The sequence below is a fragment of the Hyperolius riggenbachi genome, chromosome 9, assembly GCF_040937935.1.
Source record: "Hyperolius riggenbachi isolate aHypRig1 chromosome 9, aHypRig1.pri, whole genome shotgun sequence".
Taxonomy (NCBI): Eukaryota; Metazoa; Chordata; class Amphibia; order Anura; family Hyperoliidae; genus Hyperolius; species Hyperolius riggenbachi.
The window spans coordinates 253,292,879-253,319,110 of NC_090654.1; the positions used below are offsets into that span (position 1 = coordinate 253,292,879).

Genomic DNA, 26,232 nt, shown 5'->3' on the forward strand with positions numbered 1-26,232 from the left:
AGTGTGAGACCAGGCTTCAGCTCAGACTCGTGCCATTTAAAATCTTTAGGACTAGCCTGCATCTGTTTGGTAGTGATGATCGAACACCTAGATGTTCGGTTCGGTTAGGTTCGGCTGACGTCATCCAGCCCGCCCGTCCCCTCCCGCCACCGGGAAGGGGGTGGGCAGGCCGGCTCTCGGGAGGACCGGCGCCCCCTGGTGACGGCAGGGGGCAGGCGGGCTGCATGACGTCAGCCGAACCTAACCGAACATCTAGGTGTTCGATCATCACTACTATTTGGCACCTATTCCAGAGTTCTCTACTGAAGAGCCCAGTCAGTGGCATAGCAATAGGGGGTGCAGAGTTACAACTGTACCGGAGCCTTTGGACCAGAGGAGCCCTCCATTAACCACAGTATTAGCTCTTTATTGGTCCTGTGCTGGTAATAATCACTTGTATAGATGCTTTGAATAGTTGTAATAATTAACAAACTGTTCCCCATCCCCATCTTGTACCTCTGACACAGTGGGCAGGTTTTGGTGGGCCGAATCAATTGTTATGTATAGAGTGCTTGGGGGGGCACAATGTAAAACTTGCAACTAGCCACGCTACTGGGTCCAATATGGTTATAGTAGTAACGTGCATACATATATATGAAACAATATACTTAATCCCCTTAAATAAAATACTGTTTTACTTGATAAGAAATTCAGACCCTTATTTAATTCACTTTTTCTCCCAAGTTTTCTCCGAGGAGATGTTTTCATTTTCTGTTTAAAATACCTTTCCAGCACTCTGCAAATGGAAAAACTACCAAAAAGTAGCTGAAAAGCACCTTCAAAATTATTCTGAATATTTTTCTGCTTGCTGGTGGCATGAAAGTCATTTTATCAATAAGATGGGAAAATATCACCTAGAGGAAACAAAAAAGAAAAAGTAAATTATTGGTCACAGTATTTTTCTTTGTTCTGTATTTGCAATATTAAAAATGCATTTTGAAGACTAAACCAGATAATTCATAGTTATTTTTTTTTTTTTTTTTGTAAAAAAATGTTTTATTTATGTTGAACAGTAAGTACTAAGCCTAAAGGTGCGTACACACATGCGACTATAGTCGTTTGAAACGATCGTTCCCCGATCGTTTCAAACGACGATCGTTTTTAAAAAAAAAAAGCAGCCAACGACCATTAAGTCTAACGACGGACGAGCTAGATCGTTAAAAATGAACGATCTAACTTGGCGGATTTTTTCCAACGACGATCGTTTGCAAAAGTAGTACATCGTTGGAAAACGGTCGTTCGTACTAGGCTTGACATGTGCATTTTGCTATTTTTCCATGGAACTTTTCATTTTTATGCGCAAGCGCAATAGTTGCTTTACGTGATGTAACGTTCGTTCTAACGATCGGATCGTTACACACTTTTAAAAATGAACTTTACTTAGGCCGTTCTTTCCTCAATTAAAAGTTTGTTCGTCGTTCACAACGAACGATCGTTGTCGCATGTGTGTGCGTAGCTTAACACATGATTAGTAATGGTCATGTCTAGAAGAACTCATGGAGAAGCAGGTTATTGGTTTGATCAGCTGATAGATTTGCAAACTCTGATTTGCTGTGATCACATCACACTTTAGCAGATGATCATGACGAGCAAATCAGAGCTTTCCAGATCTATCACCTGACCAAACTGATCACATGCTTCTCCATGAGTTCTCCTAGACACGACCATCCCTACACATGATCACATGGAGGGTGGCTAGATGCTGTGTACTTATCGTAGCTTTGAATTGGCTCATTGGCTATGCATTTAGTGATATGTAGGCACAGTGAATTGTGAAGCCTTTGTACACTCACGTTGCATGCGTTAGTTCTTAGTAGGCACAAGCTCTGGAGTCCTCCATTTCAGAATGTATCGTAACCCCATTCCGCATTCCAATTCTCTCCACTTACGGTGCTGTTTTATCTCACTTGTTGGTTCTGAGAAGATTCGGAAAGCACGGAGCCCCTGAGTGTAGATGGGAACTCGTCAGATCTAGAAGAGCAAGCAGAGGTTGAGGAGCTGGACACCCCCTGCCTGGTTCTAGATGGTGATATCCCACAGACCCCCGATCAGGAAATCTTCCTCAAACAGCACTTTGGAAATCTGTCGGCTAACAATGGCCCAGGTTGTTATGTCACCTATTCACTAGTAACTTCCTGTCATAGTTCATCATTCACATTGAGATGGAGAAATCCAGCATGGATATTAGAAAGTTAAAAGCATTGGTGTGAGAGGCTTGTTCCTGGTTGGATCGGGGAACTTGGTATACTGCCTACAGCAACCTATCAGATTCCAGATTCTGAGATCATTGATAACAGAATGCATCTGGTTTGTTGCTTTAGGCAGGTTTTTTTTTATAGCTTAGTTCATATTTTCAACAGTTATCTGTATATGTTGGCCTTATTATCTCTGCTTGGTTTGCTTGCATCCCTCCAGTTTCTGCACTTACCTCACACATTTATCCTCACTTCACTGTCACTCCCTCCCTGCTCTCACCTCCTTATACACCCTCTGTGCTCTCACCCTTTATACTCCCTCCCTGCTCACATCCCGTATACGCCTTCCGTTCTGTCAATCACTTGGTGAATGAAGTGTAAGCTCTCTGTTTTGGCCCACGTACCATTACAAGGGTAAATGTGGCCCCTTGCTGTAAGTATATATGTATATAGCTTTGGAAATGCCAGAAAACTGACCAGCCGCCACATTAAAACCCAATGCTGTGCAGGTCCCCATTTTCTCAGTATTTTCTTAATTTTCAAAACACTCCGTGAATGGCAGTTAAGTCAAGTCCAAATGCCAGAACAGTGTGCAATTGAGTGAGGAGGCAGCTTGGAATCTTTGTATAGATCTTTTCCGGGGAGTGCTTTTGTAAAGCATAAAGGAAATACTGAGAATTTTCCACGCAGATATACACATAGGAAAAAAGTAAATTATAGTGCATTTTACTCTAAAAGAAATGTATTTCTTATGTGTTTACATGCATTTTAAATGTTACAATTTTATGTGATGGTGGTCCTTTCAGTCCCCTGTGACCCAGGATTAGGGATGGTCAGATGCATACAACGCTGTGCTGGTGTAAATGTCTGCAGTTTGATAATGAGTCAATCAAGTCTATTTTCAAGATGCATACATTTGCATTAAACATTTGCATAATTCAGCATTAACTGAGAACTGTTTGCGTCTCGTGGACAAATAAAGAAAAAATTGCCCAAACATTAGCACCACACTGACCAATTATTGAAGTATAAATCACAATCTTTATTAAATTCCATCTGTAATCAAGTTAAAAACAATAAAAAATCACTAACAAGTGACAGTGCTGGTAACCCTGATAATCATACAGGTAAATACAATGAGTCAGTAAGGTAACAAAAATGTCCTCCTCTCCTCCTAATAATTTGCATAATAGGAATAGCAGTAGTACACCACATACATACAATACAATGTGCAAGTATGCAAAGTGCAAGAAGTTATAATAATAAAATATAAATAGGATTCCCAAACAGGCAAACAACCAACCAATCAATGGTCCAAAGTAGCAACTACTTGTCCGTAAAACAGCGTGAAAGAGACACGTGTATAGGAACTTACAAGCAGTGGAGGAGATGAGGGAACCCAGGGACCAGAAAGCCTTAGTATACCTTGGGGGGAGCATCTCCCGCTTCAGAAGAGGTCAATGAGATGCAAATTGTATGCTAATTGAATGCAACTTGAAAGTGGACCAGCATTTGATTGGTCTGCTTTCTACTGTATATATTTGCTTAAAAACTAATTTTTCATCCAATCAGACCGAATTTGCATCTTGTTACCATCCCTGGTTTTGTGCCAGAGTTTGATGTTTAATCTTCCCTCCTTTGTTATTAACACCCCTTCCTACCTGAAATTCTTTATAATGGTTCTTCTCTAATGGTCACCCTCACTTAACTTGGGAAGTTAGAAGGGGCGGGGCTAATTGCTAGGCATACACAACCTTCCAGGCAACTTATACAAGTCATTCTTTCAGTGCTTTGGACTCTTGAATGCCCACATAGCTGACCGTGTGCCCCGTGTGGGTATGTCTAGGTGCCTACGCGACACACATGTAAGCAAGTTAGTCAACACTAAGTACAAAGTAAGCCTAAGCAATACAAGCAAAACTCATAATACATGCCATGATCAGAAGTAGCCTTCAGTGAAGACTGGTTGTCTAAATGGTCTGTAGTTCCACAGATTAGAGCAGATGTAAGTATAGCTAACCATTAAATGATTTGAGCTTTCCTATTGGCCACTGAAGTCCTTCATCACTTTAACAGGCCAACAGGAAGGTTTGAAAAGTCAAATGAGAGGGACTTCCTGCAGATAATGAAGGACTTCATCCAAACCATGTCACAAATCTCTAATTCTAGTTTTAACTGAAGGTTGACTCTGATTATGTACTTTGTCATCATATGTTTACTTTTATATTGATGTGAGAGACTTAAAGGAGAGAGGGATTTGAAGACTGCTATATTTCCTTTTAAGCAATACCGGTTGCCTGGCTGTCCTGCTGATCCTCTGCCTCTCATACTTTTTGCCATAGACCCTGAACGAGAATGCAGCACATCAGATGTTTCTGACATTGTCAGATCTGACAAGATTAGCCACATGCCTGTTTCAGGTGTGATTCAAATACTGCTGCAGCCAAATAGATCAGCAGGGCTGCCAGGAAACTGGCATTGTTTAAAAGGAAATAAATATAGCAGCCTTCTTATTCTTCTCACTTCAGTTGTCCTTTGAGGCTGCATTTCCACTTGTGCGGTGCGGAATCGCCGGGAAATCACCGCAGACGAAATCGCATGCGGGTGCGATTTTGCATGCGGTTTTTCCCGCGATTTCGCATAGGGTAGTAGGTGGGCGATTTTAACCATGTTACTGCCTTTGTAAATTAACATTACCTCCTATGCGAAATTGCGGGGAAAAACGCATGCCAAAACCGCATGCGATTTCCCTATCAGATACATTGTATGCGATTCGCTTAGCGGTGTGCGGGGAGCGAATTCTGACGGCTCTGCTGTGCAGATTTTCCCCGCACACAAAAACGCTCCGCACAACGCACAAGTGTAAACAGGCCCATCCACTTGTATTGGCTGTGCGAATCCGCATGCGGACAACGCATGCGGATTCGCTATAGTGGAAATGAGCCCTGACTGAAACCCAGTGCTGTTCTCCCTAGTGGCAATTCCTGCAGTTTCTTCCTCTTTAGCCTTGCTTCAGCTTTATAAATAAAATATCAGAACAGGGGTGAATCTGTCTACTGATTTCAGTAAATATAGTTTACATAAAAATTTTGACATATTTTTCATTCCTGAATCTAGTAAAAAGTGTAAAAAAACAAAAACAAAACTGCTCATCTCAGGTTCTCCACAAGAATTTAGGCAGTTCATGGTGATCCCAAATTCTGCCTAATGTTTAGCTCCCTTTTCCTCTACTCTGAATGAGTTTATATATAAGGGCCTCTCTACGGTATTTTGGTGTTTGTTTTATTTTGCATAGCTGTATGTTTATTAACTTTGTATCCACAGAAGGACCAGCCGTGACCTCAGTGAGGACAGAAAGTGCCAGCATCTCATCACGCTTCTTAGCTCAGGCCCAGATACCGACACTCAGGTTTGTATAGCGCCTAAGTAATAACCGATTACGATCCATTGATGAAAATGAAGCGTTTAGCGCTATCCGGGCTGACATTGTATTCTACATGTGTTCTGACTCAGCCCTACATTAAGGACTCATCTGAATACAAAGCACTGACACACGGGGAACCGCTCGGAGCTCCAGAACATTGTCCAAATATAGCATTCAAACAGTTATAGATTAATTCTGATGGCCTTAAATTATTTAACAGTATTATGTACTTAGGCAACAAAAATCGCGGCCGTAAACTTTTTTTCCCTTTAGTGACAGTTCCTTACTGCCTGTAGGAGTTAACTACCTGTTTTGTATATATGTGACCCACTGAGACAGCACACGTTAAGGTTACAGCGGTATAATTTATGTAAGCGTTAAAGGACGTCCGAGGTGAAAATAAACTGATGAGATAAACAATTGTATCTATCCTCCTCCTCCTAAAAATGACCTTTTTTTCTTTTTTGTTTTTTAGATTTCATGGTTTTATTTTATGTTTACATAGTTTTTAACTTTTTACAGTTTCATTGTCTCTGCTCAATAACACCTTCACTTAAGTATGCCAGACCTTAAAAACCATTAACCCGTTTTATCTCTTTCCCCGCTATCCGAAGCCATTTACTGCCAGTAAAATGTTTTATGGCTTAATTACTTATCAGTGAAGGTTATGCTGTAGTCCAACCCAGACAGAAACTCCCTTGCATACTTGATGTTTAACTCTTTCCAGCAGAGAAAGAAAAAAGTAACACAGTATAGTTATTTGTGTGTTAGGCACTGTACATACCCATGTCTATCTCATCATGTCACATGTCACTTCGGTTGTCCTTTAAGCAAATTGCCTAACTTGCTTTATACATACATCGCATTGCCTGTTATTCAAGGAACGTGTTGCATGTGCTGTGGAAATTGCAGTAAACGTAGCTGGAGTTATCTGCACATGTTGAGTTTGCAGTGCTTTTGTGAATATGCCCCCACGTGGGATGCTCATCCTTCATCTACTTCTGGACCCATTTTTTCATAAATACTGGTTCACTTTATTCAGTGCTTTGGCATTTCCTCTCTTGTCTGAACAGCAGTGATCATTTCCTGCTTCCACAGACACTAGAAGTGACTACTTGTGCCCAGGACCATAACACTGCAGGGCCACAGGGAAAAAGGGAGACTGTACTCTGCTGAACACAGTGCAGACATTGGAGGTCTGATTAGGCATTCAAGTAAAAAAGGACTCTGCAAATAGGGTGTCCGGTAGAATATCTGTAATATTACCCATATTCTTCTACTTGGGCGCCAGTCCCCCCCCCCCAACACACACACTCCTAATACTCTGGTAGAGAGATTGCCTACATAACGCAAACATCGAAAGACCTTCAAGTAGCTTTTGCAGCTAAATCACTTTTAAAGAACAAACTTGATATTTTTCATTTAAAGTGGTCTAACACCCAGCATTTCGTCAGTGCTGAGGTTAAAGGCCCATCTACACGATACGATTCTTTGTACGATTCAATTACGATTCTATTTACGATCCCATTAAATCCCACATGTCCGATCGGGATTCAATTCAATTCGATTTGCCATTGCAAGACAATGGCAAATTGAATCGAATTCCGATCGGACATGGCGGATTTAATCGGATCGTAAATAGAATCGTAATCGAATCGTACAAAGAATCGGATCGTGTAGATTGGGCTTTAGATACAAATGTATCATGTTTGGAATGTAAATAAACAAAAGCCTCTCTGAGAGAGCACAGAGGGCTTCCCAGACAGGCTTTTCAGAGGTGTATTTGCATTCCAAACATGATACATTTGTATCTAAACCTCAGCACAGATGCGGATTTCTAGCTAAATGCAACACTCAAATGTCTTGTTTAACCCATTCAGTGAATTTCTGCTTAAAAAAAAATCTGGCATAATCGTTTCTAAGCTGTAAGCAATCTTTAAAAGCAAAGTTGAAATGCTGGGTGTTAGACTGCTTTAAGGTGGACCTGAACTCTTGCACAGGACAGAAGGAAACGATCGAGAAATGCACCATGTATGTATTTAGAGCGTTTACTTTAGCCTGTCTAATTCCGCCTCACCTGTGACTAATCACCACCATAATTTGATCTCTCAGCTGTCAGCTCAGGAGTTTCATCTGCCATGGCAGAGCAGCTAATTTGAAAGCACAGGATGAAAATATGTCAGCTTCCATGAAAGCAGGAAGTAGACGCTGCAGATTTATTGCAGAAAAACAAATGTTTTTCTTTAAAGGTTATTATGCTGTTGCTTATTTTTAAGAGCAGAGAGAAAGTTCCGAGTTCAGGTCCGCTTTAACATTAGTGAATGTGAGAGCTTTATAAATTCATAATAATAACTATACTTTGTAATCCACAAAACCTATTACTTCTTGTTTCAGGGGTCTGCCCGAGCCTTGCACCACAGAGATGTCTGATCAGGAGGTCAGTCCAGAGAGTAATCAGAGTCCATTTTTATACACCACCCAAACTACTGGCTCTGATAGAACGAAAAATCACGACATGATGGATCAAGAAGGGGTCAGCCCCCTAAAACCGGCCTACCACAGGAAGAGGAAGCAGCCAGCTGAGATCAAGATGGGGAAAATGGGACCATCAGCAGTGTCAAACATAAGGAAGACACAGTCTGTACATGATCTTGTGCATGAAGGTAAAAACAAAAGTGGATGAAACCTCATTGGTAGCTGCTGCTGGATTGAAAGGCTGAAGTAATCGCTCAGTCACCAGTTTCATTTTATGGTTCAGGGATTTATCTTGCAGCATTTGTGCTCATTTCACAGTATATGCACTGCAGGGCTTATCTGGCTATATTCACCCCCATAATTTGAATCCAGATGGGTTTGAAAGCCTAGTGTACATAGTCCTGTCAGACTTTTAGATTGGTTTCTGAGGTTGACCTGAACTTGCGCTGAAGACAAAAAGTCAATTTTTCCTTTGGATTTGATCTTTCGACGAGATTTTTATGATCGAATTGTATAGAAAACTGCACCATGTGTGACGCAAATCGTTGTTAAATCTTCCTCGATTCGAAAGGGGAAAAAAAAAATCTGAAAGTCGGATTTTATGATCGAATCGAAATGTAAAACCTTCTTAACCAGTTCACCCCCAAGGGTTCTTACCCTAACGCAGTGTTCCCCATTTTTGTCCTCAAGGCCCACCAACGGGGCATGTTTTGTGGAAATTCACAGAGGTAGTTAATCAGCTCTGCTGAGACACTAATTACCTCACCCGTGCATGTTTGTGGTTTTCTTTTTTTACTTTCAAAAAGGTGTTTATTGAAATATTAAGTCATACATAGCTGGTAATATGACACCAAATGTAGAACTTGCAATATTTACAGCATATAACTATTATTCTAATAGACTAACACACATACAAACAAAGTTATTCTTATTATTATGAATATATTGTATATCCGTGAGGCTTCTCTCACATAGGTATTAACAGTCAATCAGTTCAGAGATAGTAACCTGTTAGGAGAAAAAAAATCAGTTCCTTTTATACCTTTCACTAGTTTAGTTTAAGTACAAAGAATAATATATTGATCTCCCTTGTGGGGGTTCCTTGATCGTAGTCCATGCTGTATGTCTTAATATTATTATTATTTAGTATTTATATAGCGCCCGACATATTACGCAGCGCTGTATATATTTATAATCTCTTATCACTAACTGTCCCTCAAAGGAGATCACAATCTAATCCCTACCATTGCCATATGTCTATACTATGTATTGTAAGTACTGTAGTCTAGGGCCAATTTTAGGGGGAAGCCAATTAACTTATCCGTATGTTTTTGGAATGTGGGAGGAAACCGGAGTGCCCGGAGGAAACCCACGCAAACACGGAGAGAACATACAAACTCTTTGCAGATAGTGCCCTGGCTGGGATTCGAACCAGGGACCCAGCGCTGCAAGGCGAGAGAGCTAACCACTACGCCACCGTGCTGCCCAAATAAATAATAGAATAATATATAGTATATTCCCCTCTGGGACCACCTTGGGCTTATTGTTACTCCCTGTCCGTATTTTTAAGATTTACCCATAGGTGCTTCCCATATTTGGATACCAGCCATGGGTACCAGGTAGAGAAGAATGGGGTGGAATCTCCTGTTGTCAGGGCCATTATGTATTCATGTTTGTGGTTTTCTGCAAAACTGTTGGTGGGACTTGAGGACAGGGTTGGGGAACTAGGCCCTAACGGACCAGAGCAAGTTTCACCTGTCAGTGCTCCTCCCTTTTACTCCCGTAATAACTTTATTACTACTTATCATAAGAAAATGATCTATACTTTGGTTTTTTTTCGCCACCAATTAGGCTTTCTGTGGTTAGTACATTTTGCTAAGAATTTTTTTTATTCCAAATGCGTTTTAATGAGAAAAATAAGAAAATAAAAAAAATTCATTATTTCGAAGTTTTAGGCCATTATAGGTTTAAAATTAAACGTTCTCCTGTGCATTAAACCGACACATTTATTTGCCCAGTTGTCCTGATTATTAAACCGTTTAAATTATGTCCCTATCACAATGTATGGTGACAATATATTATTTTGAAATAAAGGTGTTATTTTTCGTTTTTTTTTTCCTATTCCGGTCCATAATTAGAAGCCCCTATGTAGTAAAGTAAAAGTAATTTTCCCTTATAAAATATAGATTAAAAAAGCGGAGTCCCTAATTATGTATTTTTTTTTAAACTGATTTTTTTGTTTTTTTGTTTTTGTTTACAAGTGTTTTTTTTTTTGGTGTGTGTGTGTGTGTGTGTGTGTGTGTGTGTGGGGGGGGGGGGGGGTTGGTAATGAAAGTTATTAATTTTATTAGTATTGTGTATGTGCCTGTATGTGTAATTTTACTTTTTGGCCACAAGATGGCACTAGTGAACACTTTCCCGTTTATAGGAAGTGTTCACCTTTTTTCCTACATTTATCTACACTGTTACTGTTTCCTGTTTTATGAGTGGACGTGGCCGCTGATCGGCCATGTCCATTCCAGGCATTGCGATTGGGTAGAGGACCGCTTGGTCGTCCTTCCCCAATCGCTGAACTCAGAATCCCAACAGAAACGATGGCGGGAGCAGCGCGCACAGATGCTGAGCGGCGGTGGGGACGCGCAACGTATTAAAACATCATGTTGCCGTTAACAGGCTCAATCATGACGTTTTAATACGTAACATTGTGGTTAAGTGGTTAAATTGTTCCATTAAGTAGAACAGTCGATAATTGCCAATCTGATTAATTTTGATTGTTCAAAGTGCATTGAAAGATTGAATCTGAAGGAAAAATTTTACCGTTAATGGGCACCTTCAAACACGTCTAACTCCATTGAATGTGGAGGTGCGATTGCGGAGCAATACAGTGCGCTGCGAGGAAAAAAAAAATGGGTTGCATGCTGCAGATTTCTGCAGCACGTATCCAATTCCTTCTGCAGTGTAGTGTACAGCTGCATCTGGAATTCCGCTTTGTCCCCGAAGAAAACAGCAGGGAGACGGGATGTGGAAAGCTGGATGCAGAAAGCATCCGGCTAGTGCAAATGCGCCCTAAAGGGAATCCGAGGTGAGAGGGATATGGAGGCTGACATGTATGTTTACTTTTAAATATTGCACAATGCCTGGCTGTCCTACTGATCCCCTGCCGCTAATACTTTAAAGATAATCTGTACTTCATCATGTTCTTCTGGGCCCCTCTGTGCTGTTTCTGCCACTCCCTGCTGCAATCCTGGCTTGTAATTGCCAGTTTAGGCAGTGTTTACAAACAAGACATGGCATGTGATAGGCTGAGAGGAGCTCATACAGAGCCTGCAGGGGGCGTGGAGAGGGTGTGTATAGCGGCTATCCTATTACAAACAGAGCAGCACATTCTTACCCTAGTGCCTGAGCCCGACAAAGCCATCAGAGGAAAGAAGATTAGATTATATAACGGAGATAGTACAGCCACTGTGCAACTAGGAAAGGCTGCAGTAAGACAGACCACATTAGAACAGGTATAGGATAGAAGAAATAAGGCTGAAAATGTTGTTACAGAGTCTCTTTAAGCCATAGACCCTGAACCATCATGCAGATCAGATGTCTGACAAATCTGACAAGATTAGCTGCATCCTTGTTTCACTTGTGTATTTTAGACCCTACTGCCCAGAAAGATCTGCAGAACTGCCAGACAACTGGTAATTGTTTAAAAGGAAATCAATATGGTAGCTTTCTAAGATCTCACACCTCGGGTTCCTTTTAAAGTGGTATTAAACTCAGCCTTTCTTCTTAAGAGGAAAAAAAAAAATTATTTACAGCACAAAACCTACTACTGGAAAAACATGGTAGCAGAACAGCATTCAAACAGTAAACACAGCACTTTTTTTTCTCCAGTAGAAAGCTTATTTTCAATGCTGAGGATTTGATTAAATTGTCTTTTGTTTACATTTCCTTATCAGCCACAATTCGTAAACATTCCTAGTAGTGTTGAAACTCAGCTGCAGGCTTAGCACAAGGAGCAGAAAACAGAGAAATTATCACTAAATACTTTTTAACATACAACTATAGCAGCTATGCAATAAAATGCAATGGCAGCTTTCATGGCATATAAACTGTACACTACTTTGGGAACAGACGATATTACTTGTGCACAAAAACTATTAACTGTACAGGTATTAAAAAGTAGGAAAACAATTTTTTTTATTTAACGTTATCTCAGTTTTGTTTTGTTTTTTTAAACATATTTTATTTGCATTTTGGTTACATGCCATTTAACAACTTTGTATCTATATTGGGACAATGTCATACATATGTCACTATCATTTTTGTCCCGAAACATGAAATAACCAGTAACTCATTTTTTCCCCGTCAGCCCACCCTGACCTGTCCCATCCCTCCCGCCTCCCGTACTCCACCTGTCCAGAACCAATCCCTTTGCTTGTTGCTGCTACATTTTACAATTTTAATCTGCCTAATGTGTTGAGAAGATAATTTGTAGCATACCATTCCGTATATCGAAAAGGGTCAACTATATTCTATATTTCGGTAGGACTAGAAGTGTCCTCTATAAAATATTTCCACTTCTTAAAGAAGGTCTTTGCTTTTTTTGTCTTTGTTTCATAGCTTCCAATCTGTCCATAGTGAATAAATGCACTAACTCCTGTTGAAGATCCCAGATTGATGGATTGTCTGGATATATCCATTTGTTATATATTGCTTTTTTGGTTGATGCCAATACCACATGGACTAGAGGAGATAAGGTCTCTGAGCTAGTTATTTGACTTTGTATTTGCTGTTTTTGACTGTCCATATGGTGGAAGAGCATTGTTCGAGGTATTAATGGCAGGTCTTTTCTTGTAATTTTCTTTATATATTGTTGAACTCTTTTCCAGTATTCTTGTATGGTAGCACAAGTCCATAAACAATGGTAGATGTCTCCCTGAGGATGTTGGCATTTTGGGCAGAAAGGTTTGTAATAGGTTGGTGGTTGTTTATATTTCAAGTTAAATGCATACTTTGCCCTGTGAATGATCTTGAAGTGTGATTCACGCCATTGTTCCACTGTCACAGGAGCTCTAGTGGCTGACCGCACTTAGCCTTCTAAACGGTGCCAGCGCACAGATCGTGCGAACTCTGGTCGCAGTCAATGCGCAGGAACCGTTAAGAATTAGCCGCAGACAACTCAGAAGAGAGCCTGTGAGACACGGGTAATTACAACGTCACCTACTGGTTCAGAGTAAACTGCCACCACCGCGGTTACTATGGGACCGTGGGGCCCACTAACTGACTGACTAATCCTGCGAATAAAACGGTTAAACACACGATATTCTGTCTAGCCAACAACAAACAAACAGTAGCGTATCTTCAGAGACCCGGGATCATTTCTGTGTGTGCTGATAAGCAGGGTAGCGAAACAGTGAATGACTTGGGGAAAGTCGTTTATTCACGCAATATAAATAATTAATATATACAGACAATTATGAAAATCAACAATTATTAAAACAGTGATAGCCAGTATGAAAAATAAAAGAAGGGAGAAAAATACTTAGTTCCTGGAAAGATGTCCTTATTGTGGGAAGAATCATAAAGTCCTTGGTTTCAAAGTCCAGAGTTCAGACCAGGTGGATACCAGCATATCCTCAAGCTGGCATCTGATGAGTGCAAGATGGTTCAGTGTGGAGGACCTCTTCCCAGGCAGCTCATTCACTTTTAATGGAGCTGAGATCAGAGGCGGGCTTCCAGAGTCGGCCCCCCAGGCCGGACTATGGTAATCACATCTGGGCAGGGGCTTTAGCAAACTCATAATCCTGACAGGTTCCCTAGGCAGACCGGCGCGGCCGGCCCACAAATAATAATTACATATTCTCGATCCCCAGAACCTACCGATTAATATGATATCAAACTTGGGCATGTTTGCATGCCTGGTTAAAAAACGGTGGAATTCCCAGAGTTCTGTTTAGGACAGTGGCCCAAATTTAATATCAAAACACTCACAAGATCCGGACCAGCAGAATGATATAACTTTCACATTTCTCACCTGAACGGTATTGCTTAAACATGCTCAAAATACTAAACTCCATGCTTTCTAATATGGCTCCGGCCGGTCTGAGCAGAGCAGATTTTTTGAATAGCCCCCTGCTGGGAGCTCATCCTGTCTTCCCCAAATGGCAGAGTGAGTTCTCTGCTGACTAATTAACATCTAGGTGTCACCTGGTTCCCAGAGCCAAAAGGGAAATTGTGCCTTCCACAGGGAATATGTCCAAGCTAATTAACACCTTCCCCCCAGGCTGTCATTTCAGCTAAGACAGATTTCCCAGCTGTTCCTAGGCAGAGGGATACTGCACATCAGATCTTGGTTTTATTGATCTGAGGCGCAATCGATGCAGGAATCGAGTGCGATCGTTCTTTTCTTCACGGGCGGTTCCAGGACGCGCCTGCGTCCCCGCAATCGTTTGTGACAGCCCTCCCCCTTGTTCGTGGCTTAGCCACTCATCCGCAAGATGTGTGGCGGCGCCGCTAACCTGGCTGACGGGCCTCGAGTTGCCGGTACGGCGGGAAAACCTATTGGAGCCTGTGGCTCGGTTCCCCTGGACTGGTCGCGGTCTGCTACCCTCAGGGTTGACCCAACATGGACCGTTCTGGACAGGGCGTTTGCGCCACTGCAGTCGGACGTGGTGTCTGCCGGGACTGCTGACAACGGGCAGTGGGTTGGTTAGGTCAACAGCCAGCCCACGCAGGGTTCCCCTGCTGAGTGGCTGTGGACCTAAGGGAACCCCGCGGGAATCCCTGGACCTTCCCAGCTCCTGACAGACGGCACATGCTCGGCAGTAGTTTGCTACATCCCTGTTCATCCGGGGCCAATAAAACTGGTTCCGAATACCGGCGAGTGTCTTGCGGACACCCGAGTGCCCTGTCAGAGGATTACCATGTGCGGATTTCAGCACATGTCCCCTGAACGCACTCGGGACCACAAACCACTTGGTATTCGCGTGGGATCTACCTGTAGGGGGCTGTACAGACTCACTGTACAGTCTCCCACCGTCCCAGTACACCTTGAAAGCGGCCCCGTCTGCGAGGGGCTCAGCGGCTTGCTGCCTGAGCACCTCCAGGCTTGGGTCACTTTGTAGTGCGGCTGAGAATATGGCGCTGTCAGTTTCAGCCAACTGGCTCATGTCACACGAGGCCAGCGGCTGAAAGGTCTCATCCCTGCGGTCAGAGCAGATTGCCCTCTGTGATCTTGTGTTTTTGTTCTGGAAGTTATGCGAAGAAGATTTTGTAAAGTTGACAGAGGGAGCCGTGATGGTCCAGGTGCCAAGAAGGAGCCAAATTCATTTATGGACATTTCTTTAGATAAATCTTTCAGTGGTTGTCGTATAGGATTTTACTTGTGCATAGAAAAGATAATGATGATTTGGTAGTTGATATTCATTTCTGAGTTCTTGGAATGTTTTCCATTCATTATTTCGTAGTTTAAATAGTTGACCCAATTTCGTTAAGCCCTTGTCTTCCCATATCCCAAAGCCCTCATGTGACATGCTTGCCTTAAAGCCTGGATGACCCCAAAACATCATATATTTAGAAATTTGTGTGGAAAGGCCAAATATCTTGCGGACTTCTTTCCATGTTACCCATGTGTCTCGTAACATACCACTGGACTTAAACTTGGAGGGGTAATGATCCATACTTGGTGTGTAGAAGTGAAGGGAGTAGCCAAGGGTCGGCAAATGATTGTTCTAGGTGACCGTTGGAAAACTGGTGAGTATTACAAAGCCAGTCACGTGTGTGGCGAAAAAGGCAGGATATATTATATAATCTGATATTAGGGAGTCTTAGGCCAGCTAGTTCTCTTGGTAGTTTTAATTTATGTAGGGCAATTCGTGATTTTTTTTTTGCCTGACCAGAGGAAGTGGTTATGTCAGTTTTATCTCGCTTTAAGGGTCATTGTCCATTTTATTTAATGAATGCAGGACCAGGAATAAGACTCTTTGTTAAAGGAAAATAAGTGAAATCCTAAAGTAAGTAGTCAGACAAGAAAACTACAGAGGGAAAATGCTGCTCTCAGTTCCTAGTCATGGAAGCAGGTGGGAGACTGGAGAGACTAGTATAAGTTGCAAGCTGTTCTCGGATGTTTACAGAAATTAAATGATTCAGAATGTCTTCTGTTCTAAAATCTGGTGACTTTACCCTATATAATTGTGACACATTATTTTTTACTTATCCTTCCTCTGTTTTTTATCTAGATACAGAATACTGACAAAAATTGACAAATGTTTTTCCTTGTATTCATTTGACAGTGAAAATGCGTCCACAAACTCAGACAGCGGCAGAAAAGGAGCAGAAGGCCAGTCATCGTCGAACTTTGCCAGCTACATTGACGAAAGTGGAATGTCCGTCTACACCATTCCAGGCCAAGGAAGTGAAAACATCTAAAGGGAGGTCCTACATGAACCCAACAACAAGTTTTATGGCCAAGATGTCCAGGAGCGTGTCTGTGGGAGACAACCTAAACCTTGGTGGTACACCGGAGTCATCTGCTGGTCCAGATGTAAAGAACAACTTATGTGAACCAGACTTGGGTACAATTTCTAATATGATAGACATTGAGAAGAGTGCTTCAGCAATAAAAGACAATGTAGTTGTGAAACCTCTTTTGCAACCTAGTGCAAATTGCCCTTCACCAAAGACATTTCAGGCAAAGAACCGGGCACATCTCACTCTGGACATTGGAAAGCCACTGCCTGACCGGCCCATGCTTTCTTTTGGTAGAAGCAGAAGCTCAGTAGATATGGAATCTCCAAGATCACCGAGATCACCAGGGTGCAGCTGGAAACCTAGATTATCTTTCAACGATCTAACTTGTAAGAACGAAAGTCTAGTTGCTCCTGCAGCAAGCGATAAGGGTCACCAAGAATTGATTGGTCATAGCAAGGGTAGCCCTGAAGATGTCAACACAAATATTAAGATAAATGAACCTCTAGACAAAGTGGACTTGTGTTCAGACCTCATAAAACCTATTCCAAGAGGTAGAGCGTCGACTATCAGTCACACGCCTGACAATCACCCTGGTCTTTGCCCCGTTGAAACTATTAGGCCTAGATCTCCCTCACTTAATGCAACCTCCACGTTGAACTCAGGTGGGCAAAGAGGTCTATCCCTGGTGGTATCTCCCTTTCCATCTCCTCTCTGTATCGGTGACCTCACAATTCCATCTCATCTTTCTTCATCCAGTCTTTGGCCTGTTTCATCTTGTTCACACCTCTCTCGTTCCATAAGCAATTCCCTAAATGGTGAGGCACCTCATTTTCCTTTCCGTTGAATTCTGCCACTTACTGATTTTACCCATTTACATTTCTTGTATTATAAAATACAAAATAGTTGATTCTTACAAAGATCTTTACCATGAGTTTACTTGAGTTGGAATTCAGTTGAATGTTCTGATCATTCCCTAATGTATGACAAAAATAGGTCTGTCTAAGTAACTGGCGGCAATTGCATTGAGTAATTATGTATGCTAGATAAGTGTGTTGTGCAGCTGGACTGTCATCAATAATGATGAACCTAATCCTTCAGCTTTTTTTATGCTCTGTTTGTAGAACTTGCACATGCGCAGTTGGATCCTCAGTTGGATGTGCAGTTGAACCTTATCGCTCCACCGCGATAAGGTCATCCTGTTGAATGGGACCCTAGCAACTAACCATTAAAATGGAGGAAGGGGTGCAACGTGGACCGCGCACAGGGTCCGGCTGAGGCAGAGGCAAGAGAGGCTCCAGCCTCAGGGCGCAGTATAGGACTCACTCAGCTATCATTCCCCTATTGTGTTTGAAGCAGAGAGAAATAAGAAAAAAGGAAACATGGCAGCAACTGCATACCAGATAACTAAAGATTAAGGTGTAGGAGGCCCTGGGGCGCCTCTTACTCTAATAGCAATCAGTGTGTGACGGCTGGGGTGGGAGGGATGTAGCGGCGCACTTTGGTGTCTCAGCCTTGGATGCTGGAGGACCTTGTCCCGACTCTGACCGCGCATAACCCTAACCGGTGTTTGACCCAAGAAACTAACAAGCAAACATAAGTGTTGACCTGTGAGCAGCTAGCCATTAAAATAGAGGAAAGGGTGCAGCATGCACAGCGCACACCCTTCCAACTGACAGGACAGATCTGGACACCTGTTTTATGTGTCAACCAAGCCTGACAGTTTTGGAAGTTTTTAGCCAGCTGCTAATTGAAATGAAAGAGAATAATGTAACATTATTTTATAGAAAGCTTTGCGTTTTTGTGTGTTTAGTGAAGCTTCCCTTTGGTTGTTTTACATTGGTATTAATGGAAAGTTTGAGGTCAGCCCTGTCTGAAATTTGTCACCTAAACTATGGGGGAGAGGACGGGATCTTTCCAAAAATCTGCGCCTTCTTTATGTACTCCCTTTTCTTATATGGCTGAATTCTGCATAGCTGGCTATCAATATACTTTCCCAACCGGTTTCATTTCAGCCTTAAAGTGAACCAGAGACGAAGCACCCTCATGTATTTTACCAAATATATCATTGGGAACATTAGAGAAAACACCTACCCTGCTCTCTGTTTCTTTATTTACTGTTCAGATTGCTTCTTTTCAGCCCTGATAAAATCCCCGACTGAGCATTCAGTCTGGCTTTGTTCAGGAATCTTTATAGCCAAGTCTAGTCTATAGCTGTCTTCTGTGCTGTCTTTTCAAGCCGAAGCCTGCCACCTTGTGGCTCTGCTCAGGAATCATTATAGCTGAGTCATTATAGCAAAGCCAGACTGAATACTCTGTTGGGGATTTTATCAGGACTGATTAGAAGCAATCTGAACAGTAAATAATGAAACAGAGAGCAGGGTGTTTTCTCTAATGTTCCCACTGATAGATGTGGTAAAATACATGAGGATGCTTCATCTCTGGTTCACTTTAAAGGATTCCCAATTTGTGAGCCAGATTTCGCAGGCCAGATTTTACCATGTATGTTCTATACGATGATCTTAAATATGCTCCTATGAAACTTCCAGATCAGCTAGGCTACCAGGCAACTGGTGTTGTTTTAAAATAAAATAAATATGGCAGCCTACATATTTTTCTTCAGTTGTCCTATAAAGGAGGGGTGTGATGTCACACACTAGTGACATATTCCCCCATTAACTTTATCATAGCTGGGAAACTATTTTAGACCTCATCATTGCTTCTCCTTAGCTATGTGTGTGTATCAACTCAGAAATGATAGCAATGGATAGGCATTTTATCTCTTGAGGAATCCTATGATGATTGGAGGAGTTAGTTTGTCTGTCTTTATCCAATAAATAATAAACAAAATAAACGATTCGGATTCAATCCAATAATTTGGAATAAGTGAAAAGACAAGGGCTGTACCTGACTGCTGGTGTAATCTTGAATTCCTAGGTCCTTTTGTGTATGTTTTTTTTTTTTTCCAAAGTGTTTTATTTCTTTTTCGAAAACCACCAACATTAATCCACATACGGTAAGACAACAATATGATAAACTGGCAATTCCACATGCATTGGTTGAGCTAAAGTGGTAGCATATCCCTTCCCCAACTCCCCCCCCCCCCCCCCCCCCCCCCCCAATTCCCACCCATCACCCCAACCACTCTCTGATCAAACTATCTATTGATACTCCATCTACTTCTTCCACTGCCGTTGAAGGCAGCATCTGTCCATCTTAGGTTTACAGACCAAAGTGCCTGCTATATGTGCTTTAGGATACCATGTGGTATATTTAAAGGGAGTCGCTATACTGTTTAATTCCTCTGGAGAGGAGGAGTCCAATAAGTAAGGCTTCCACTTTTTAAAGAATTTTTTTGTACCTTTTTTTCTTTGTTCATAGTGGCATCTAATTTCTCCAACAGCATAAGGTGTCTTAGTTCTTCCTTCAAGTCCCATACTGACGGTGGTGTAGGGTAGATCCATCTGTTGTATATGGACTTTCTGGCGGCAATGATGTGTATGGCTTTTTGTGAGAAGCTCTTTTGTTTAATATAAAATCATTGCTATACTGAATGTTACTGTGCTTCATTCTTCCATTTGTTATACATACTAATAAATGTTATTCTTCTTATTTTCAGCACAACCAGTCAGCTTTGAGCAATGTGCAGTAATTGCCTCGGAGTTACAGGACAGCTTACGAAAAGCTCTGACTCTGTACCGATCGGTAGGTGAAACCTTATGTATGAGAAAACTTAAAGAATCATTCTTGCCCTTGAGACCTGTTATTAAGATAGACCAGCAACACGGCACAACCTATATAAGCCGCACTGCGCTTCAACTTTTCTACCACGTTCAGATGTGCAAGAGTGCCGGGGTACAGCGCCTCCCCAGCAGGACATTGAGGAGCAGCACATTGGGTGGTAGCGACATAGCAATGGGGAATGCAGAGGCTACGACCACTCAAGGGCCCTTGGCCCAGATGGGCCCACTTGGGGCCCTCCTCCAGCTGCTATATTAGCGCATTATCTGTACTGTGCTGTGCTTTGAATAGTGTTAATGACTGTACGTCATATCACTAGAATAGACAGATCTGGACACAATTGGGATCTAACCCTTTAGCAGCTAATTTATTTAGAGGCTTGCAAGTGCTCAGGCAAATTTATTTTAGCACATTTTTTATTTCTTCTTTGTTAGATTTCCTAACTTCTAATTAGTACTGCTGTAATGTGTATTTTTTGGCCACTTGTCACTAGGGGGACAGTATGAGACAATAAAAGAGGACTTCAGCTTCCAGTTTATTTGTTTTCTGCTTGGAGTGAGAGAGATCAAAGCAAGTCAAATATTACCTTAACACCTCGTTCAGATTTAGCGCAGATGGCTGTGCGATCAGAATGCAAAGCTGCAATGCGCTGCTGATCCCATTAATTTACAGTGAATGGGTCAGCGCTGCAATTCTCGAAAAATGCATGCAGCAGTGCGATAGCGCATCACACTGCTGCGCAGCGCATATGAAGGGAACGGTAGAAGTGCTGTCTATGCATTTCAACCATTTTTAAGTGTCGCACACTATACACGCTGCCAAAATGCGCACGGCAGCACTTGTAGCGGGAACAAGGCCTTAAAGGACTTCCGAGGCCAAAATCTGCCCCCAAAACGTAAAAAAAGTTAACTACCTGCATGACTTTGTAAGGCACGGAGGACGCCGTCCGCGCCCTCCGTGCCGTTCCGCCTGGACCCCTCTGCTCAATAGCCCCCCGAAAGGCTGCGACCCCACGGTCCGGGTCGGTATCTGCAGCCTGCATAAAGATGGCCGCCGGAGTTGGACACGGCTGCGCAGTCCACATAGCCGCTAGTGCGGCTGCGCAGCTCTAGGGCCAACCCCCCGATCCACGTAACAGGCAGCGTGGATCGGAGGGTTGACCCTAGAGCTGTGCAGCCGCAGTAGCGGCTATGCGGACTGCGCAGTTGTGGCCAGCTCCGGCGGCCATCTTTATGCAGGCTGCAGATACCGACCCGGACCGTGGGGTCGCAGCCTTTCGGGGGGCTATTGAGCAGAGGGGACCAGGCGGAACGGCACGGAGGGCGCGGACGACGTCCGCCGTGCCTTACAAAGTCATGCAGGTAGTTAACTTTTTTTAACGTTTTGGGGGCAGATTTTGGCCTCGGATGTCCTTTAAGTGAGAACGTGTTTGTGGCTGTTAATAGGAAATGCCCCTTGTTTATTGTTTATTCCATGAACACCACAGATTCAAGATGCATGATGTTTCAGACCTTCATGTGCACTTCATAAAGCACTGTTGGACCAAAACGTTGCTCATTTTTCATCTGTGGTAGTCGTAGAATTTCCTTTTTAAATTCAGGTCAGGTCAATTACATTTTGGTCCTCAGCCTTGTGGCCTCCTGGAAAACATCACGGAGGAAATGTATAACCACTAATTACAAGACATGAATAAAAAAATGTAGTGTTCACTTACGAAGGGTGGAGAATGCAAGTCATCCAGCAGACACAATTGAATTACTTTTCTTTTAATAGACTAGCTTTTGGGGCAAAAGCTTGCCTGTGTCATATCGGAATGTAGTGGAGTTATGAGTGTGCAGACAAGTGCACAACTGCAGTGAGAGATGTACAGTGGGTTGCAAAAGTATTGAAGTTTTCCACATTTTGTCACATTACTGCCACAAACATGCATCAATTTTATTGGAATTCCATGTGTAAGACCAATACAAAGTGGTGTACATTTGAGAAGTAAATTGAAAATCATACATCATTCCAAACATATTTTTTTTATAAATAAATAACTGCAAAGTGGGGTGTGCGTAATTATTCAGCCCCCTGAGTCAAAACTTTGTAGAGCCACCTTTTGCTGCAATTACAGCTGCCCGTCTTTTAGGGTATGTCTCTACCAGCTTTGCACATCCAGAGACTGAAATCCTTGCCCATTCTTCTTTGCAAAACAGCTCCAGCTCAGTCAGATTAGATGGACAGCGTTTGTGAACAGCAGTTTTCCGATCTTGCCACAGATTCTTGATTGGGTTTAGATCTGGACTTTGACTGGGCCATTCTAACACATAGATATGTTTTGTTTTAAACCATTCCATTGTTTCCCTAGCTTTGTTTAGGGTCATTGTCCTGCTGGAAGGTGAACCTCCGCCCCAGTCTCAAGTCTTTTGCAGTCTCCAAGAGGTTTTCTTCCAAGTTTGCCCTGTATTTGGCTCCATCCATCTTCCCATCAACTATGACCAGCTTCACTGTCCCTGCTGAAGTGATGCACCCCCTGAGCATGATGCTGCCACCACCATATTTGACAGTGGGGATGGTGTGTTCAGAGTGATGTGCAGTGTTAGTTTTCTGCCACACATAGCGTTTTGCATTTTGGCCAAAAAGTTCAATTTTGGTCTCATCTGACCAGAGCACCTTTTTCCACATGGTTGCTGTGTCCCCCACATGGCTTGTGGCAAACTGCAAACGGGACTTCTTATGCTTTCTGTTAACAATGCCTTTCTTCTTGCCACTCTTCCATAAAGGCCAACTTTGTACAGTGCATGACTAATAGTTGTCCTATGGACAGAGTCTCCCACCTGAGCTGTAGATCTCTGCAGCTCGTCCAGAGTCACCATGGGCCTCTTGACTGCATTTCTGATCAGCGCTCTCCTTGTTCGGCCTGTGAGTTTAGGTGGATGGCCTTGTCTTGGTAGGTTTACAGTTGTGCCATACTCCTTCCATTTCTGAATGATCGCTTGAACAGTGCTCCGTGGGATGTTCAAGGCTTTGGAAACCTTTTTGTAGCCTAAGCCTGCTTTAAATTTCTCAATAACTTGATCACTGACCTGTCTTGTGTGTTCTTTGGACTTCACGGTGTTGTTGCTCCCAATATTCTCTTAGACAACCCCTGAGGCCGTGTCAGAGCAGTTGTATTTGTACTGACATTAGATTACACACAGGTGCACTCTATTTAGTCATTAGCACTCATCAGGCAATGTCTATAGGCAACTGACTGCACTCAGATCAAAGGGGGCCGAATAACTATGCACACACCACTTTGCAGTTATTTATTTGTAAAAAATGTTTGGAATCATGTATGATTTTCGTTCCACTTCTCATGTGTACACCTTTGTGTTGGTCTTTCATGTATAATTCCAATAAAATTGATTCAGGTTTGTGGCAGTAATGTGACAAAATGTGGAAAACTTCAAGGGGGCCGAATACTTTTGCAACCCACTGTATTTGAATAACTCCAGGCTGTTCTTACTGTTGGCGTTTTTGGATGTGGCTGCAGTAGAAAAAGTAGAAAATAATTTGCTAACCTGCCAGCAATCCAGTTTTGCTGTGTCACAGGTGGGGGCTGCAGATATTTGCCAGCTAAGAGCATTTACTTCTTAATCTAGGCCAGGTTTGTTTAGATCAGTTATGGGCTGGTTAATGTGGTACAACTTTTTGAATTGACCTGAGGAAGTGGGCGAGTACCCGTGAAACGCCATGTTTTATCTTTTGTGTTGAATACATTTTTTTTCCAGTTTTTTGGTGTCATATCTTCTAAAGAGGTAAATGATTACCTCTTTATACCTTATATGGAAGTATTCAGTATATAGCCGTAGATCCACTATAGACCTACTGGGAGCCTCCACCACAGTAACCAGTCTAGTTCTATACCTCCAGAGGAGGTATTTCTAGGAGAGCATCCATTCAGTATACAGTTTCCATCTGGACAACCGAACGGGAAACATTTTTTTTCCGGCAAGCCTATACAGTGGCTGCAAGGATTGCAACCCACCTTTGTTAGTATAACGTACCTGCACTACACTTTGCTCCTATAACTGTACTGCACCATCCTATCTTCTCCAGGGGGTTGTTGTACCCTTCCTAGAGGTCATTGATACTCATGTTGGATCACTTTTATGTTCTTCCCTGTTCTCCAGACTCATACAGGGGTCTTCCTAAAACATACATCTTGTTTTCTGCAGGTGACCACAGCAGACCCTACAACCACTCAGGACCAATGCAAGATGGCAGGTCTTCTGACAGAAACATTTGGCATAGTGAAGAGAGAGCTGGATTCCTTGAAAGATGGAGAATGTCAAGAAGCTGCTGGTGAAGAACCTTCTTTACAACAAGAAGAGTGTAAGGAGAACCTAGAACTTCCAGAAGACGGCAGTATGTCAGCTGCTCAGGGCTCTCAACATTTGGGCGATGACAAGACTCTTGCCCTATTGCAGCAGTACTCTGAACTCTTGCTACAAGCAGTGGAGAAGAGGATGGACAAGAAGCTCTGAGTTACAATTTTACTCATGGATCGCTGAGTTCTGAGTCAGTGTTCAAACAGGGTATCCTGCATCGAGCACTGCAAGCCAAAAAAAAATTTCACTTATACCATTAAACACTAACAAAACTTTAGAGTGTACATTTGTCAGTTAAGAATCCACAAAACCAGCAAAACAGAAGGACTCTGGTATGGATTTGTTACGGTAACCCCTTCAGACCAGCAGCACCTGAGGTCTTCTGCACTGGTCCCCATTTTGGCTTGGGCCAATCGTTTTATGTTCTGTTCTTGCTTTCAGTTGTGCAGAACCTTACAAAATTTGTTTTTAACCTATTAGCAAAAAAAACTACCGTAAATGTTGCATTTTGTCGCATTATATATATCTTAAGTTATTGATTTGAATATTTGTATATTTAATGTGTTTTGTTCCTTCAAGTTTGTTTTGTGATACTGTTTTTATACCTTTTATTTGTCCATGGAGAAATTCTGATCTTGGATGTTACAGATGTGGAGCTGAAACCTATTTTGGCAAAGGATTATGGGTAGTGTAGTTCAGTTACACTAGATGGCATATTTTGCCTTTAATGTGGGCCAGTTGCTCAAACCGAGCGATGGTAGCCATTTTTTATGTTAAATCTGTGTTCCCTTGGAACATAAAGTACGTCTTATTCAGTTTTCCTCGCTAGTTGCTGCTAACGCAGTGAGCAGAGTTCTTGGGAATACCAGGTAACTTCCATAAAATGATTGCTAAGGTTATGTGTGAAAGCTGATTCACTTAAAGTGCAATCACTACGTTAGTTCATCTACATTTGGACAGTTTACACTATAATGGTTTTAATTTCTGTTGTTGATCCCGTTTTTTTTTTCTTTAGAATTGTGTGATTAAACAAGTTTAGTTTTATGAAGTAAGCAGAGCAGTAGCTTTAAAAATTGTTTTGTATAAATTCCCAGTGTATAGGATTGGTTGCATCTGACAACATTGTTTATGGGCAGAGCAGGATCATCCACCAGGCAACCTAGGCAGGTGATTGGGGCCTAGTGGGTGTCAAGGGGCCCACCTACCACCTTCTTTGATATCTTTCCACTTTAGCTCACCAAAAGGACCACCAGGCGGTGCTAAATATACTACCTTGCCTGGGGCCCCCATTACATCTAAATCCGTCTCTGTTTATGGGAGTTATATTCCTGTGTTAGACCTCTAGAGGTCACTGTTGGGATAAGGGAGACGGGCTGCTATTTCAGAACAATAATGAGCCTCTCACCCAGCAGTAATTAATATGATCTTCCAAGGTTGTCCATGCTTCTTGGTGTATTGTGGAATACAGAACAGGCCAGACCTGAAACACCAATTCCAAGACAGGATTGCCGCTCTGTGAGGTTACTGTAATTTATTATAGGCG

At 42.3% G+C, this 26,232-nt stretch overlaps 1 protein-coding gene across 5 annotated transcripts in view; it reads left to right on the forward strand.

Moving 5' to 3' along the window:
- The window catches only part of MAPKBP1 (mitogen-activated protein kinase binding protein 1), a 254,641-nt gene extending 229,675 nt beyond the window's left edge, over positions 1–24,966 (forward strand). For 2 of the 5 annotated variants that reach the window (XM_068254292.1, XM_068254293.1), the window contains 6 exons: positions 1,964–2,143; positions 5,559–5,643; positions 8,053–8,321; positions 16,419–17,258; positions 20,213–20,298; positions 24,537–24,966. In XM_068254292.1, coding sequence (XP_068110393.1) covers positions 1,964–2,143; positions 5,559–5,643; positions 8,053–8,321; positions 16,419–17,258; positions 20,213–20,298; positions 24,537–24,845 — 1,769 coding nt within the window. In that variant the 3' untranslated portion in view covers positions 24,846–24,966. The remainder of the gene's footprint in view (positions 1–1,963; positions 2,144–5,558; positions 5,644–8,052; positions 8,322–16,418; positions 17,259–20,212; positions 20,299–24,536) is intronic. The other 3 variants (XM_068254295.1, XM_068254296.1, XM_068254294.1) reach the window with 3 other exon arrangements.
- Positions 24,967–26,232: the final 1,266 nt, after the last annotated feature.